This window comes from Ictidomys tridecemlineatus, chromosome 1 (assembly GCF_052094955.1).
Source record: "Ictidomys tridecemlineatus isolate mIctTri1 chromosome 1, mIctTri1.hap1, whole genome shotgun sequence".
NCBI classification, from domain to species: domain Eukaryota; kingdom Metazoa; phylum Chordata; class Mammalia; order Rodentia; family Sciuridae; genus Ictidomys; species Ictidomys tridecemlineatus.
The window spans coordinates 11,019,600-11,036,291 of NC_135477.1; the positions used below are offsets into that span (position 1 = coordinate 11,019,600).

Below are 16,692 nucleotides of genomic sequence, written 5' to 3' on the forward strand. Positions count from 1 at the left end.
AATTTCTGGGAAATCGATAAATCTTCGCTCACAATCTTTTTTTTTTTTTTTTTTTTTTTTTAAAGAGAGAGTGAGAGAGGAGAGAGAGAGAGAGAGAGAGAGAGAGAGAGAGAGAGAGAGAATTTTTGATATTTATTTTTTTAGTTCTCGGCGGACATAACATCTTTGTTGGTATGTGGTGCTGAGGATCGAACCTGGGTCGCACGCATGCCAGACGAGCGCGCTACCGCTTGAGCCACATCCCCAGCCCCGCTCACAATCTTAAGGTTACTGAAGATTCATCCACTTACAAAATTTGCTCTCTGCACTGTAAATTAGCCCACAGATACATGTGTTTTTTGAATAGATTGAGCAAAGGGAATGCAAGACCTATAATCTAGGGCGCTTTCCCAACATTACCTACTGATCAGATAATGAACCTAAGGATCCTGAGCCAGACCACCATAAACCATCCTGTGATCGCCAGACTGATGTCAGTCCCGCTCGCCTTCCCAAACCCACCCCTCACCAAGTGTCTTTCAAAAGGAGAGCGGAGAACTCCAAAAGCATCTTCCCCCTTGAACATGCATACCTTGCTTTCCTAAATAAATCTCTGTGTCTCAGCATCTGACTGTGCTCAATTATTTTCTGTCACATACATCAAGGACCTCCATTTTCATCATGAAATTCATTTGGAAAAGAGGCTCAGAATAGCTAAAGCAAACCTTAGTGAGAAGAGTGAAGCAGGTGGCATCACAATACCAGACCCTTAATTTATGCTACAGAGCAACAGTGACAAAAATGGCATGGTATTGGCACCAAAACAGACACGAAGACCAATGATACAGAATAGAAGGCACAGAGACAAACCCACTAAATATAGTTATCTTATATTAGACAAAGGTGCCATAAACATACATCAGAGAAAAAAATGACTTCTTCAACAAATGGTGCTGGGAAAACTGGAAATCCATATGTAGCAGATATTAAACCCCTATCTCTCACCCTTCAAAAAACTCAACTCAAAGTGGATCAAGGACCTAGGCATTAGACCAGAGACCTTACACCTACTAGAAGAAAAAGCAGGCCTGGGGCTGGGGTGTAGCACAGTGGTAGAGCACTTGCCTAACATGTGTGAGGCGCTGCCGTTGATCCTCAGCACCACATAAAAATCAACAAACAAAATAAAGGTATTGTGTCCATCTACAACTAAAATAAAATTTAAAAAAGAGTAGGCCCAACTCTCTATCATGTCAGTTTAGGAACTGACTTTCTCAACAAGACTTCTAAAGCACAAGAAGTAAAATAAAGAATCTGTTAGTGGGATGATATCAAACTAAAATGTTTCTTCACAGCAAAGAAAATAATCAAGAATGTGGAGAGAGAACCTACAGAATAGAAGAAAGTCTTTGCCACTTGTACCTCAGATAGAGCATTAATCTCCAGGATATAGAAAGAACTCAAAAAATTCAACACCAAAACATTAACAACAACAAAAACAAAACAAAACAAAAAAACCCAAATAACCCAATCAATAAATGCGCATAGGAACTGAACAGGCACTTCACAGAAGAAGAAATACGATTGATCGGTCAACAAATATATAAAAAAAAATGTTCAACATCACTAGGTATTACAGAAATGCAAATTAAAACTGCACTGAGATTTCATCTCACTCCAGTCAGAATGACAATCATCAAGAATACAAGTAACAGTAAATGATGACAAGGATGTGGGGAGAAGGAACACTCATACATTGCTGATGGGACTACATATTTGGTACAACACTCTGGAAAGCAGTATGGAGATTCCTCAGAAAACTTGGAATTGAACCACCATTTGACCAAGTATCCCACTCCTTAGCGTATACCCAAAGGATTTAAAATCAGCATACTGTAGTGATACAGCCACATCAATGTTTATAGAAGCTCAATTCACAATAGCTAAACTATGGAACTAACCTAGGTGCCCTTCAACAGATGAATGGGTAAAGAAAACATGGTATATTATACACAACGGTATATTACTCTGCCATAAAGAAGAATGAAAATGTGGCATTTACTGGTAAATGGATGGACCTGGAGACTATCATGCTAAGTGAAATAAGCCATCCCAAAAAAACCAAAGGCCGAATATTCTCTGATATGCAGATGCTAACACACAATAAGGAAGTGGGGTGGAGAATAGAAGTTCACTGGATTAGACAAAAGGAAATGAAGGAAATGGAGTGGAGATGGGAATAGGAAAGACAATAAAATAAACTGAACATAACTTTTCTATGTTCATATATGAATGCACGACCAGAGTAACTCCACATCATGTACAACAGACACAAGAATGGAAAGTTATACTACATGTAGGTATAATATGTCAAAATATACTCTGCTGTCACATGTATCTAAAAAGTATTTTTTAAAAGAAGGACCCAGATTTTCGTGGACGCCGGGTGAGAGAGCGCATCTGTGGACGCTGAGCCGGAGTAGGAGCGGGAAGATCCATCCCATTGTGTGGATTTGAGCCTCCACATTTCTAACCCACGATCTCGAAGTGCATCGTGGTTCTTGTCCATTAGACGGTAAGGTTTATGTAGGTAATCTTGGAAACAATGGCAACAAGACTGAATTGGAACGGGCTTTTGGCTACTAGGGACCACTCCGAAGTGTGTGGCTTTGCTTTTGTTGAATTTGAAGATCCCCGAGATGCAGCTGATGCTGTCCGAGAGCTAGAAGGAAGAACACTTTGTGGCTGCCGTGTAAGAGTGGAACTCTCGAACGGTGAAAAAAGAAGTCGAAATCGTGGCCCACCTCCGTCTTGGGGTGGTCGTCCTCGAGGTGATTTTCGTAGGAGGAGTCTTCCACCTCGCCGCAGATCTCCAAGAAGGAGAAGCTTCTCTCGCAGCCGGAGCAGGTCCCTTTCTAGAGATAGGAGAAGAGAGAGATCACTGTCTCGGGAGAGAGAGATCACAAGCCGTCCCGATCCTTCTCTAGGTCTCCTAGCCCATCTAGGTCAAATGAAAGGAAATAGAAGACCAGTTTGCAAGAGAAGGGGTGTACAGGAAATAACTTCATTTGACAGGAGTGTGTACAGAAAATTCAAGTTTTGTTTGAGACTTCATAAGCTTGGTGCATTTTTAAGATGCTTCAGCTGTTCAAATGTATTTGTCTCTTGGAACAGTGACACATATGATGTAATTCTCTATGGTTTGAAATGGATCATATGAGGCATGTAATACCAATAATTGTTACTTTACAATGTTCCCTTAAGCAAAATTGAATTTGCTTTGAACTTTAGTCTTGAATAGACTGAAAATAAACCTCTAAATCCTGCCCAGCTAAAGTGTGATGTTCTAATGTTATAGGAACAAAACTGGCCAAAAAAAAATCAGATTTCCCTTTTTTCATAGCTGAAGTATAATACACAGGTGTAGATGAATAAGCAGTCTTTAAAAGCAGCTGTGAACACAGGCAAGCAGGTAAAGATGATAACATCAGCACTATTAAACTAGAGGTTTTGTAAAATCCAACTAGTCTTCACCCCTGGGCAGAGGTTGCCTAGCTGGTGTAGAATCTGATAAGTTTCAAGAAAATTTACCTTTGCTTAGGTCATAAATTCTTATGTGATTGTTATATGTGAATGCATAGCTATTTGTAACGTTCATTATTTGTAAATTTGAGGTTTTAAAATACCAATGTCCTGCCAGTTTAAGGGTACATTGTAGAGCTGAACTTTTTTGAGTTACTGTGCAAGATATTTTTTTTTCCATGCTGTCATTTGTAATATGTTTTGTGAGAATCCTTGGGATTAAAGTTTTGGTTACAAATTGTTGTTTAACTTGAAAGCCTGTTTTTCCTTGCAAACTCAAATCTGAGCTTGGTACCAAGTCCAGGTATAACATTCCTATTGGAAGCCATACTTATATTTTCTTGTAAAGTGCTTTTGAATTAATAAAATATTAGCATAATTGTATAATAGTCAGTTGAACCCACTGTTACCATTGTTCTTATCCCATAGAAAGCAGTTGATTGCACAGTTCTTATTTTATAAGAAACACAGTTCTTATTTTATAAGAGGCACTATGGAATAGTCTTTTGAAGTGAAGGGAATTTTTGGTTGTCACCTTATTGTTAGTACTTAAGCATATTTTGGGAGTTGAAGCCAGTTCAGGGTCCATGATATTTGGTGACTAACATTTTAAAATAAGCAGCATATTGTATCTGAAGTAAGTTGCCCATAAAAATGGCTTTTATCGTTAGCATGAAAACTTCCACAAAGTTTTAAAATTTGCTTCCATTTTATAATTTGAAGTGTTGCATGGAAATTCCAAACTGATCCATTATGATGTAAAATTCACAATATGGTTCAAATGTAACAGTGCAGAATTGAATATGGAGGCATGCATAACCTTCCTCTTAGAAATCTGGAGGAGTTGTAACTTCAAATTTTTTGTGCAATTAGATTAAATCATAATGCAGGACCCCATTGTCCTTAGTTGAGCTTCCCCTCTTGGGAACCTCCTCAGGCCACCTTCAGGCCTGATAGGTTTTTGTCCCCCCTCTACGTGGCCTTGGGAAAGTCTTTCCATCTCTAACAATCACCATCTTCTTGCCTATTAAACCACTGGACTAGACTACAGTATATTTTTGTTGTTGTAAGTCTTTTTGTTCTTTTGTTTTTTGTTGTGCTGAGTGAAATCCACACAGTAAAAAGTTAGTCACTTAAAAGTGTTTTGAGATGTAATGCTGAACACCTGTAATCCCAGCCACTTGGGAGGCTGAGGCAGGAGGATTGCAAGTTCAAAGCCAATCTCAGCAATGTAGTGAGGCCCTAAGCAAATTAGCAATAAAAAATTTAAAAATAAAAGGCTGGGGATGTGTCTCAGTGGTTAAGCACCCCTGGGTTCGATCACCCCTGATACCACCCCCAAAAAAACATTAAAAAATAAAAGTGTTTTTATAATTCAGAATGTACAATCAACATCTCCATCTAGTTCCTCAATATTTTCATCAATCCAAAAGAAAATTCTAGCAATACCCTCCTCACAGAAATTGGCTATCATATAAGACATACAGTAGCCTTTTGTGCCTGGTTTCCTTCACTTAGTAAGGCTTTTGAGGTCTTACAGTTGTAGTATATATCCATTCTTCATTCCTTTTTATGCTGAATAATATTTCATTCCATTTTGAGCTCCAACATGATCCTCTTTCATTTCCGATCAACTGCTCAACATGCGCATAATGAACACAAATTAAGCACAAGGCAGGTGCTGAGGGGAAATAGTTGGGAAAATGTGTCCCCTTGAATCTATGGCAGTTTCTTCTAAAGCAGGGGACAGGAGCAAATGGTGCCATCTAGTGCTACTTGAAATAATTTTAGGAAATACACAGCTGGGGGAATGGGGGAAACAAACAAATAACATCAATTCTCAATTATTCTCTTTTTAATTCTATTTCAATCCTTCTGATTACATCAACAAAAAGATCTGATCTAAGGTTAGAATGTCTCTAACTGCCTTCTCTCATTCTCCCTTTTTTAACAAAAAGCTAGACTTTTGGCAGACAACTGTACCTAGCTGGGATTGTATAATATTTTGCTTTAATGTGATTGTATAATATTTTGCTTTAATGAGTTTATTTTAAATCACTTTCTATTTATAGCAAATTATAACGTTTTTCCATGTAAGTTGTTCAACATTTTCTTTCAAATAAATTCATTTATGTTTTTAAAAAGTGAGTTACTTTCAGGTGCCTGGTGTCAAACTAACTTAGAGACTGCAGTTTGTCACATTCACTGTGAGGCACTGGGTGATTTTTGTGTATGTTTGGGTGCTTCTTCCAAGTACTGCGCTTATTACTGCGCTCCTGTTTTCATTAATTGACAGAAGCCAAATTTTAGGGCTGGGATTGTGGCTCAGCGGTAGAGCGCTCCCCTAGCACGGGCGGACCTGGGTTTGATCCTCCGCACCACATAAAAAAAAATAAAGGCATTGTGTTGTGTCCATCTACACCTAAGAAATAAACATTTTTAAAAAGGCCAAATTTTAAATTTGTCCCAATTCTTCTAATTTGGGAAAGAGAGGCCAAAATGAAGGTGCATACACTATCCCAAAGGTTTTCAGGCAAACAGAACTCCATGGGCCTAAGTCGCTTAGCTCATTAACGTACTAAAACTCAATTAATAGTTAATTCCATTTCCACTAGAAGCCAGACGCTTTACAAGAGCCAGAAATAGAAATAGTAAATGGATGCTCCCAGGGACCCGATAGAAACGGGAATCCACACGAGGTCAACAGGAAAACACAAAGCAGTCGGAAATATGGAGAGAGACACCCAGCTCCCTGCCTGGTTTCGTTCTTTTTAGGTGAGAGAAGGAGGACAAGCACTCAGCTACTCCAAGCCACAAAGAACACTTTCCTGGTGAAGTGAAGTCCCTTAAAGGGAGGAGACCGAGGCTCCTCCGGCCCCGCCCCTCCAAAGCCCCGCCTCTCCACGCCTCCCGCAGGCCCCGCCCCTCCGCCCCGCCCACTCCGCGGCTCCCGCGTGCACTGAAGATGGCGGCGGCGGTGGGAAGGTTGCTGCGGGCCTCGGTGAGTGGCTGCCGGCCGGGACAGGTGCGGAGATGCTGCGGTGGCTCCGCGACCCGTTTCCCAGGCAGGATCGTGCCCTCCTGGGCCTGGGGCCGTCCGTCTTCCTTGGAGGGCGCCTGCAGGTCACGGACCCAGAGGCCTTCGCCTGGAGGGCTCCCTGCGCCTGCGCAGTACCGCCTCCCCACCCTCTGCTCGCGCTCGGGTCCCGGGGTCCCTCCGCGTCCCCCGGTTCCTGCTCCCCTTAAGCACCTGGTTCTGTTGCTGGAAATAGGCGTCCTGGTCCGTGGTCCTGCTCCTGTCACCGACTCTATGACCTTGGGCAGGTGACTTCGCCTTTCTGAGCCTCAGTTTACTTTCCTCTAAGTTGGAAAGAGTGATGCCTGAATCAAGGCGTTGCTGGAGCATGGTCTTAAATAGTGGATGGAAACACAGAGTGCTGCAGTAACAAAAGCCACTTTCTCCGCCCACCCTGGGTGTTCTCTGTTACCTGCTTTTCTCCTCGTGCCCTCTTGCTCCCCAGCCTCCTCTCCTTTCTCATCGTAGGGTTCACGGCAGGCCCTGTCTCCTTCCTGCGTCATGCTGGATGTTAGTTGAGCAAACATTTCCCTTGAGCCCTGTCCAAACTTTGCCAGAGGCTGAACTTTGCTCTACTTATTTGCTTGTCTTTTGGGCTGGAAAGACCTTGCCTTTTCTAAGGAAAACCTTGACATAACACACGTGCCAGATAGTGCAAGGTAAGGACTTAAATACCCAGGGCCTGGCCAGGTCTCCCTAATTTTTTAACCTTCAGTGTTACTCTTAAGAGTATGGAGTTTTTGATTCTTGAGTGTTTGTGTTCTTAGTTTCCCTCCACCTTACAGTCTTTGCTTTTTTTTTTTTTTTTTTTTGTACCACGGATTGAATTAAGGGGTACTGAACCACATCTCCAGCCCTATTTTGTTATTTGTTTAGAGACAGGGTGTCACTGAGTTGCTTAGTGCCTCACTTTTGCTGAGACTGGCTTTGAACTCACTCTTCTCCTGCTTTGAAGGAGAAGGAAGCAGAAGAGAATATCAAGAACATGGGGACCCAACCCATGCTTCTAAGAGTTTTGGATGTGGTATTTGGTTCACAGGGACAAGGACAGCTGAGGCCATCATGGGCACAAAGGCCTTTCAGCAAGGCCAGCGTTTAGTCACCATTTGGAAAGGCTTTCTAACAAAGTGTTTCTCTTTCCAGGTTGCTGGACATGTGAGTGCCATTTCTCGGGGCATTTCTGCCACTGCAGTCCTTAGGCCTGTTGCTTCTAGAAGAACACATTTGACAAACGTACAGTGGTCTGGCTCTGCTCTATCAAAATTCACTTTTAGTACCAGTAAGTGTTACTGTGCCATGGTTAGACTCAGGTATAAGGAAACGCAAATTATTCTCTCTGGACAGGACAACAGCGCTGACCCCTGGCTACCCATTAGACACTCCTAGGAGCTTTTGTTTTGATGGGGCAGCGAAGGTGTGTGTGGGGGGCAACCTTGTTAAGTAAGTACTCTACCACCGAGCTACTCCTCAGCTCATTTCATTTCAGCCACCTGAGTAGCTGGGATTACAGTCTATTGCACCCAGCTCCTTGGAGCGTTAAAACACATAGCATGATGGTATTCAGATCAATGAGAAATTGTGTCCAAACAGTAGGTAACTGACCTCATCAAAACTTTAAGATAAACCTATCAGAAAACACTAAGAAGAAAATGAATAGACAAAGCCAGGCACAGTGGCATGCTCCTGTAGTCCCAGCTACTGAGGATGCTGAGATAGGAGGATTGCAAGTACTAGGTCAGTCTAGGTAACTTAGTGACACTCTGTCTAAAATAAAAAATAAAAAGGGCTGGGGATATAGCTCAGTTATAAAGCATCCCTGGATTCAATCTGCAGTACTTGCCAAAAAATCAAAAAGAAAAAATGAACAGGCAAGTCATAACGTAGGAGAAAATATTCGTAAAATATATATATCTAACAAGGATGATTATCTAAGAAAGCTAAAGAAATATAACAGCTCAATAAAGAGACAAACAACTGGATAAAATAAAATAGCAGTGCCTTAGTCCCACCCCCAGGTAAATTAAGTGACTCTGGTAAGACCACTAGTTCAGTATGTTTATTTACTTATTAGTTTATAGATGGACACAATATTTTATTTTTATGTGGTGCTGAGGATCAAACCCAGTGCCTCATACATTGTTGGCGAGTGCTGTACCTCTGGGCCACAACATCAGCCCTAGTTCAGTATATTTTAAAAGCTCGCTGGGTAGTTCTAATGTGCAGCTAGGACTGAGAATCACTGAGGCAAACTGTTCTTGCCTGTGTTGCATTTCCTTATTGGTTGCCTCTGTTGAGAGGCGTGGGGGCACTCAGGTGCCTTCTGGGCCGACTGTGTAAGAAGAGATGTGAGCGGTTGGTGGCCACCACTGGGAATCGAATCTGTCTGCTGGCTCCAGCTGGCCACTTGGGAGCCAGACCTATTCAGTGGCATCCTTCAATATTTGTGTGAACCTTAGACATTTTTGAGCTTTCTACTTCATTCTCTAAACTGGACTTTGTGAAGATCACCCTTGGATAACAAGTGATATTTGAAAATGCCTCCTTAAGATTTGTCTTGTCCTTGAGAAATAAGTGTTTAATATGTAATGGTTTGAGGAGAATGTTCTAAAGTTTCTCACAATTTTGAAAATACATCTAGTAGTTATTTGATGCCAGAGGCTTGGACCTTTCCTCCGCTAGTCCCAATCCCTGTCCCCAGCAGCTCCTTCTGTTTCTCTTGGTGTCAGTCCTAGACAGTTTAACGCTGGATCTCTTTTGTCCCTCATTCCCAGGCAGAAGCAAATCCTCTTTAGCTTTTTATTTCTGCTGAGGTGCTGGGGATCGAACCCAGGGTCTGGTGCATGCTAGGCAAGCACTCTACCACTGAGCTACACCCCCAGGCCTCCTTTACACTTTTATCATATCTTTTGCATCCATTCTTTTCTTTTTTCTTTTTTTCCTGTTCTCTCTGCCACACCTCAGTTCCTCTCACTGAGATAATTGAAATCACCACCTAACATCAGTTTTACCCGCCTGCCAGACTTATCTGCTGGAAAACAGCTGTCTGGGCTCATCTCCTGTAGAAGAACCTCTCCTGGCTCCCAGTTCTCTCTCTGTGACTGGCCTGGCCTGGCCTTCCATCATTCTTGCTTGCTGTGTCTCCAGCTCTTCTTCTCTTCAGACCTTTAGATTCTGTTCATTCTAACCAAATTGCCATAAGCAGTTCCTTTGACACACATGTCCTGTTCCTGCCATTCCTCCATGCCTTTGCCTTGTCCCCTCTAGACCTGGCAGAATCTGAACAATATTTAGAATCCCTCCCCACGTCTCTTGCCTTCTCTAGTTCTACCCCTACTGCCTTTGTCTTCCTCTGGTTCCTTTTGTTTTTGTCTTTGTCTTTCTTTTTATTTATTATGGCACTGGGGATTGAACCCTAAGGTGTTCTACCACTCATATCCCCAGCCCTTTTTCATTTTTTATTTTGAGACAGGGTCTCCCTAATTGCCAAGGCAGGCCCTGAACTTGAAATCCACACCTAACTGTTTTGTTCCTTTTTGAAGTTTCTCCATAGCACTTTGTATTGAGTTTGAGCACAATCTAGAGGCCCTTGCTCATCTCATCTTGCACCTGCCTTGTTCCAAGTGTATTTTATTTTTTAACTGACAAATAATATATAATATACAATGAAAACATTGTGTGTGTTTATGAGGTACAATGTAATATTTTGATATAGGTATACATATACATTGTGGAGGGAACTTTGTGGAGGGAAAATTTACTTAAGATAGACATTTTCATTCATTCATACTACTAGACAATTTATATTGCAAGTTAATTATCATGGGAAGTTTAAATACAATCAAATCAATGCTGTGTAGCAAGTGGTGAACTCATGTGGGTGTGGGTTTTTTCCAGGCTCCTCCTACCATGCTCCTGCTGTCACTCAGCACGCGCCCTATTTTAAGGGTACAGCTGTTGTCAACGGAGAGTTCAAAGAGCTAAACCTTGATGACTTTAAAGGGAAATACTTGGTGCTTTTCTTTTACCCTTTGGATTTGTAAGTGCAATTTCTGTCACATTTTCCTGTTTTTTTTTTTTTTTTTTTTTAGTTGCTCTTCTAGTTCAGGGGAGGACTCTTTCTGGCCACTTGTCACTGATTGCCTTGTTAATCTGGGGCTACTTTACCAGTGGTAATGCAGTAGGAGGGAGTGGCATTCCCTTTGAAGGTGCATTTTAATGTGACTCTGTCTTGGGGGCTTTGGAGCAGTGGTTCCCTAGACCAGTCTTTGAAGATGTTTTTGCTGATCTAAGGAAAGACTAATGATAATAATTTTTTTTTCTAAAGCTACTTTATTTAGGTACAGTTTTTAAGAGCATTCTTAAAATGTGCCCCCCACTTTTGGTATAATTCCTTAAACAGGACAGTGATAGGAGATAGAAGTTCTTTTTCGGGTGTTAACACAGGTGTCTGGTGAGGATGGTTAACCGATGTGCCTTTTTCACCTGTGAGCAAAGCAAGCTAGTTTTTAGACTACTTATTGTTCAGATTTTAAATTCTTGATACATTATCTGATGAAATGTTTTACTTTTTTTCCAAGCACCTTTGTGTGTCCTACAGAGATCATTGCTTTCAGTGACAAAGCCAATGAGTTTCACGACGTGAACTGTGAAGTGGTTGCAGTCTCGGTGGATTCGCATTTCACCCACCTTGCCTGGATCAATACACCCAGGAAGGTAGGCTCCTGCTCACCTCATTTCTTGCACCTGCCTTGTTCCAAGTGTATTTTATTTTTTAATTGACAGATAATATATAATATACAATAAAAACATTGTGTGTGTTTACGAGGTACAATGTAATATTTTGATCTAGGTATACATATACATTGTGGAATGATTACATCAGGCTAACACATCCAGTACCTCAAATATTTATCAGTGGTGAGGAAATTTAAAATCCTCTTGTTTATCTATTTTGGAACATACTGTCATTGGCTGAAGTCACTGTGCTGTGCAGTAGTTCACCGGAATTTAGTCCTTCTAACTGTAACTTTGTACCCGTTGCTCAGCCTTTCCATTTCCCAACTTCCCCAACCGTTTATAGGTCTCTCCATACCTGGAAAGTCTGCTGAACTGTCTGTTTTCTGATGTATATGCACAGCGCACTACTCTTGTATTTTTCATGGTACAGACTGTGGTGGAGACAGGCTCAGCAAGCAGGGGACTTGGTTGGGGTCTGTTGACCTTCCCTCAGGCCTGTACTCTGTGGATCCCAGGTACACTGGGTGGCATGTCGAACTGTGGTGATCTGTGTGATCAGTATTGCCTAGAACTTTGCTTAGAAAAATCCAAATTTCTAGCTATGCTGTAGGACCATCCATATGGAAATATTCAGAGTCTATTAGTCTAATTTTTGTGTTTGAGAAACTGGTCTTCAATTCAAAGAATGTTTTAAGAATTAGGAAAAGAAAGGTCTATAGTATCGGCTAGGTTATTAAATCCTGCCTCTGGAAGGCACTTCGCCTTTGTGCCTCAGTGTCCTCATCTGTAAAGTAGTGTCTGCTCCAGGAGGAAGTGAGTCAGCAGGAAGAATTCATTCCTGCTCTTATTGTTACCTGTTGACACTTTTGTGGTCTCAAACATTGTACATGGTCAAAAAGGTTGTGAGAGTGGCACAGACAACCAGTCACCTTTGTGTTCTTATTAGAATGGCGGTTTGGGCCACATGAACATTGCTCTCCTGTCGGATTTAACCAAACAAATTTCTCGGGACTATGGTGTGCTTTTGGAAGGTGCTGGTCTTGCACTCAGGTAAGAGTCTGTTCCTTATGAATTCAAATGGTTTTCCATGTTCAATATCATCCTACACGGACCCTGGCAAAGTGTTTCTTGTGTTTTTGCTGTGGTGGGATGTTTTATTTTTCCTTTTCTTGTTTATTTATTTATTTATTTACAAAAAAAATTTTTTAGGAAATCATTTTTAAAAGCAAAAATTCCTTAATTTTAGTCCGAATAAGCATTGATGAAATTCCTCCTGTGAGAACCCGCAGTCTCTCAGAAGTAGCCCATACAGGTGTGCCTCATCCACAGCCTGTGTCTGTTCTGGAGAAAGCTGTCCATGTCTCCATGGGCACACTGCTCCGGACCTCTGGGGACCCCTACCATGCCAACCCCCCCCCTCTTGGCAGCGAAGCCCTCAGGCTGTTTGGAGAAGGTGCTGTAGCAGGGCAAAGAGGCCACCTTCTGGTGCAGTGACAGAAATATCCCTGGAATCAAATAGATCTGGACTTGATTTTTTTTTTTTTTTTTTTTTTTTAATCAGCTACTTAATGGCTGTGTTTCTTTGAGAAAGCTATTTACTTCTTGGAGCTCAGTCTGCCTTTAACTGCAGTGAAGATGAATATCTCACAGGTTGGTGGTGGGGCAACTGGAGCTTTTAGTGAAGTTCCTGGCAGCGATTACAGCTGAGATCTGCCCCCGAATGCCATTTCTGCCCTCCCTTGATCTGTGATTAAACCTCGACTCCTTTGGGTGTGAAAAGCTTTCAGTCTCCCACAGTCGCATGCTCAGATGCAGCCTTCTTGGGAGGAGGGGAGCAGAGCGTTAAGAGCTACCCTGCATCCTGAAGCTTATGGAGAACAGAGCGGGATGAGGGAGGACTGAGCGGAAGTTGACCTCAGGAAGGAGGGCCCCACCCCCAGGTACCTCCCTGTTTTGCTGGAGTCACCCTGAACTCAGAAAACCTGCCCTCTCTCTTTGCTGCCCTCTGACCTGTTCTCCTCCTGGGTTACAACTGAGATTTTAGCTCTGGGCAGCTCCTGGTTGATGTCAAGGTCATTGTTATGTCCTTTAATAAATCACAAGCTGGCTCCCTTGGAGGTGGCAGTAGCAGGAGAAAGAATGTTGGCTGGCTTTTTTCAGGGTCCCTTTCCCTGTGGGGTCTTTATGATTTTTAAGTTAGCCCCCACCAGGGTCAATATTGGGATTACCAATGATCTTTAATCAATCTAGTAAGTTAACCTCTCTGGAGTGTGTGGGCCCTGTGTCCTCCCTGCTCTGCCTCTGCTGCTGCCAGGGGCTCCCTTCCAGAAGCACTTACCACGGCTGGTTCAGCCTCAAAGGCGAGACCCCTAAGCACCAGGCCTGGGGAGGAACAAGCCCCTTTCACCTGGAGTGTTCTTGAACGTGTCTTTTCCCCGAGTGACTAACACTTGGACTTCCCACACCCTTAGGAGAGGGATGCTACAACCACTGAGTTGGGTGTACTGTGTGCATCAGAGCCTGAAAACAGTCACCGTGGGGTGGGCAGCCTGCCACACTACCACTGAGTGACCAGTCGTCAGGAGCCCACAGCTGCTCTGGTGGACTTGGAGCCAGCTTGCTCTGGCTACAGATATTTCCCATGGGATTTCCCCTAACCATCCAATAATCTGCTCATTTAATAAGTATTTGTTGGATACAGATAAAATACATCTCTGTCCCTTCCCCTTTGCCTGTGGTTTCTTGCCAGGGTTTGATTCAGCTGCCCAAAGAATGCTGGCCAAGTCATTAATAAGTAAAGAAGTCTTTGCTCTTTCTAGTCCAGTGACTTTCAGATACTATGTGACATTCAGGGACTATCCTGCATGTTTTCCATGGTGGCCTGGTTCAGTCCTGCATATTATCTGTCCTTAATAAGAGATGATAAGCTCTTTATACATTATATACTCCAATTTTAAACATATGACAGCACTTAATTTAATAAATGTTATGTTAAAAGGAGAATTAAAGACAGGAAAGGGTGGTAGTTAGACAGTTGTTTCAGTTCTGGTACTGTTGTGTTACTGAGGAGAAATTCTGAAACTCTGCAGAGGTCTCTTCATAATTGATCCCAATGGAGTCATCAAGCATCTGAGCGTCAACGACCTGCCCGTGGGCCGGAGCGTGGAGGAGACCCTGCGCCTGGTGAAGGCCTTCCAGTTTGTGGAAACCCACGGAGAAGTCTGCCCAGCAAACTGGACACCAGATTCCCCTACAGTAAGTTCTTTTCCCAAAAGTGACAGGATCCGGCACAGGGTCCCAGGTCCTCTCTGCCTCAAGGGCATATCTATCAGAGGGAGCCTATCAGGGAACCAGGGGTAGACTGTGCAGTGGGAGAGGCTGTGGGGTGGGGGTGGGTTTACAGAGCCAGAGACCACATATTTTAAAGAAACAGGCTGATTTTTAAAAATTGTAAAGAACACCAGGCATGGTGATACACACCTATAATCCCACCTACTTGGGAGGCTGAGGAGGAGGATTACAAGTTCAAAGCCAGCTTGGGCTGGGGAAATAGTGGTACAGTGCCCCTGGGTTCAATCCTCAGCACTGCAAAAAGAAAAAAAAAAAAGAAGTTTAGGTTAAAAATTGGGAACTTATCAGCTTCCAAAGTCACTGTTACACATTTATAAAATATTTTTGTATTTTCAGATCAAGCCAAGTCCAGCGGCTTCCAAAGAGTACTTTGAGAAGGTGAATCCGTAGATCATGCTCCGTGCCCCTACAGCTTCTGATGCCAGGAGAGAGCCACAGCTGGAACCTTTTTAGCATTGCAAAGATGATTATTTATAGAAGGAAAAACCTAATTATGCTTGTATTTATATATATTACTCTAAATGTTTTTGTTTCTGTAACACTGGCTAAGCCTTTCTAACAGTAATTGCTTAACATCAGGAGTCACTGGGATCATCTTGATGGCTAGTAAGTTTCCATAAAAGGCCTGGCTTCTGTTTCTTAGATCATGTCTTTAGTGGATAAAGGAAACACTCTTTAGCCTTACTTGTACCTTTGTCTACGTCTAAGTAGCACAATAAGTGCTTAAAGCTTCTGATCAATGGTCCTGAAAATTTCTTCTTGAATTTCTTTGTATTAAACTGCTTTTTTTTTAAAGTAACAGAGATCATAAGTTTTACATTATTAACCTTAGCAGTCCAAGTTAACTCTCAAAATGGAGATATATGTGATGGAAAGAACTGTGAATCATGTTATTTAAAAAACATGGTGGCAAAGTGACGTAACTGATCATGCATGATCCCTATCTCTGAGTTTATTGTTTACATAGTTGATGAGGTGTGATTATAAAGGATATATATTGAATTATTAAACCCAGGGATTGCTTTGAAATTATTTTAATTATTTGCTTTCTTGAAGTGCTCAAAGTGATATGTATTATAAAAAATAAACGTTTAAAAATATCTGCATCTTTTTTTTTTTTTGGGTACTAGAGATTGAATGCAAGGCTGTTTAACAACTTAGCCACATCCTCAGCCTGTGTGTTTATTTTTATTTTTTTAATATATTTTTTAATTATAGGTGGACCCAATATCTTTTATCTTTATTATATTTTATGTGGTGCTGAGGGTCAAACCCAGTGCCTCACGCATGCTAGGAGAGCATTGAACCTCTGAGCTACAACCCCAGCCCGTGTTTTTATTTTTTGAGACAGGGTCACACTAAGTTGCTGAGGCTGGCTTTGAACTTGCGATCCTCTCGGCACAATATTTGCATCTTTAACATCAGCTGTTGGGTCAGCTTATTCTGGGCTCTACTCCTCCTCCTCTGATTACATATCAACAAATACTCATTGGGCATTTAACACAGGAGCCACTTGCAGGGAACTCATTTAGGGGCAAGACAGATATGGAAACATTGTTTCAGTGGCGACCATGTGCTAGGCACTGCTATGGAAGCTTAAGAATGAATAAAAAAGACCCTGCCTGGGCTGGGATTATAGCTCAATGGTAGGGGCTTGCTGGCATGTGAGAGGCACTGGGTTGGATTCTTAGCACCGAATACAGATAAGCAAAACAAGGGTCCATTGACAACTAAAAAAAAAAAAAAAAAAAAAAACCCACTTTATGCACTCAATTCAGAGGGAAAGCACAATAAACAATAGAAATACAGAGTATTAGGAAGGAAAGTAGGGCGAGGCAAGGGTCTGGAGCAGAGTTGCAGGGTTCTAGGTAGGGTTGTCAGAGTATGCCACTATAATGATTCAGTTTTCTAATCTAAAAATGAGGACAATAGTTGTGCCTATCTCAGGGTTTTTATGAGAGTCAAAT

At 42.0% G+C, this 16,692-nt stretch overlaps 2 protein-coding genes and 1 non-coding gene across 7 annotated transcripts in view; 1 reads left to right on the forward strand and 2 right to left on the reverse strand.

Moving 5' to 3' along the window:
• Window positions 1-7,194, reverse strand: part of Grk5 (G protein-coupled receptor kinase 5) — a 225,049-nt gene extending 217,855 nt beyond the window's left edge. The window contains exons 1-3 of one of the 4 annotated variants that reach the window (XM_078040881.1): window positions 7,050-7,194; window positions 6,812-6,921; window positions 2,784-2,894 (exon numbers count right to left, since the gene is read on the reverse strand). In XM_078040881.1, the coding sequence (XP_077897007.1) occupies window positions 2,784-2,894; window positions 6,812-6,921; window positions 7,050-7,164 (336 nt within the window). In that variant the 5' untranslated portion in view covers window positions 7,165-7,194. Of the gene's footprint in view, window positions 1-2,783; window positions 2,895-6,811; window positions 6,971-7,049 lie in introns of all 4 variants that reach the window. The other 3 variants (XM_078040778.1, XM_078040825.1, XM_078040931.1) reach the window with 3 other exon arrangements.
• On the forward strand, window positions 6,452-15,825 carry Prdx3 (peroxiredoxin 3). 2 transcript variants are annotated; one of them, XM_005320717.4, is made up of 7 exons: window positions 6,452-6,562; window positions 7,781-7,916; window positions 10,532-10,673; window positions 11,215-11,350; window positions 12,321-12,424; window positions 14,464-14,629; window positions 15,062-15,825. In XM_005320717.4, the coding sequence occupies exons 1-7, from the start codon at window positions 6,527-6,529 to the stop codon at window positions 15,113-15,115; spliced, it is 774 nt and encodes a 257-aa protein (XP_005320774.1). In that variant the 5' UTR covers window positions 6,452-6,526; the 3' UTR covers window positions 15,116-15,825. The 2 variants fall into 2 exon arrangements, with proteins under 2 accessions (XP_005320774.1, XP_040128466.1); XM_040272532.2 differs by having other exon boundaries at window positions 6,512-6,586.
• Window positions 9,441-9,514, reverse strand: Trnaa-agc (transfer RNA alanine (anticodon AGC)). Its single transcript has one exon. It is a non-coding gene; the product is annotated as a tRNA-Ala (tRNA).
• Window positions 15,826-16,692: the final 867 nt, after the last annotated feature.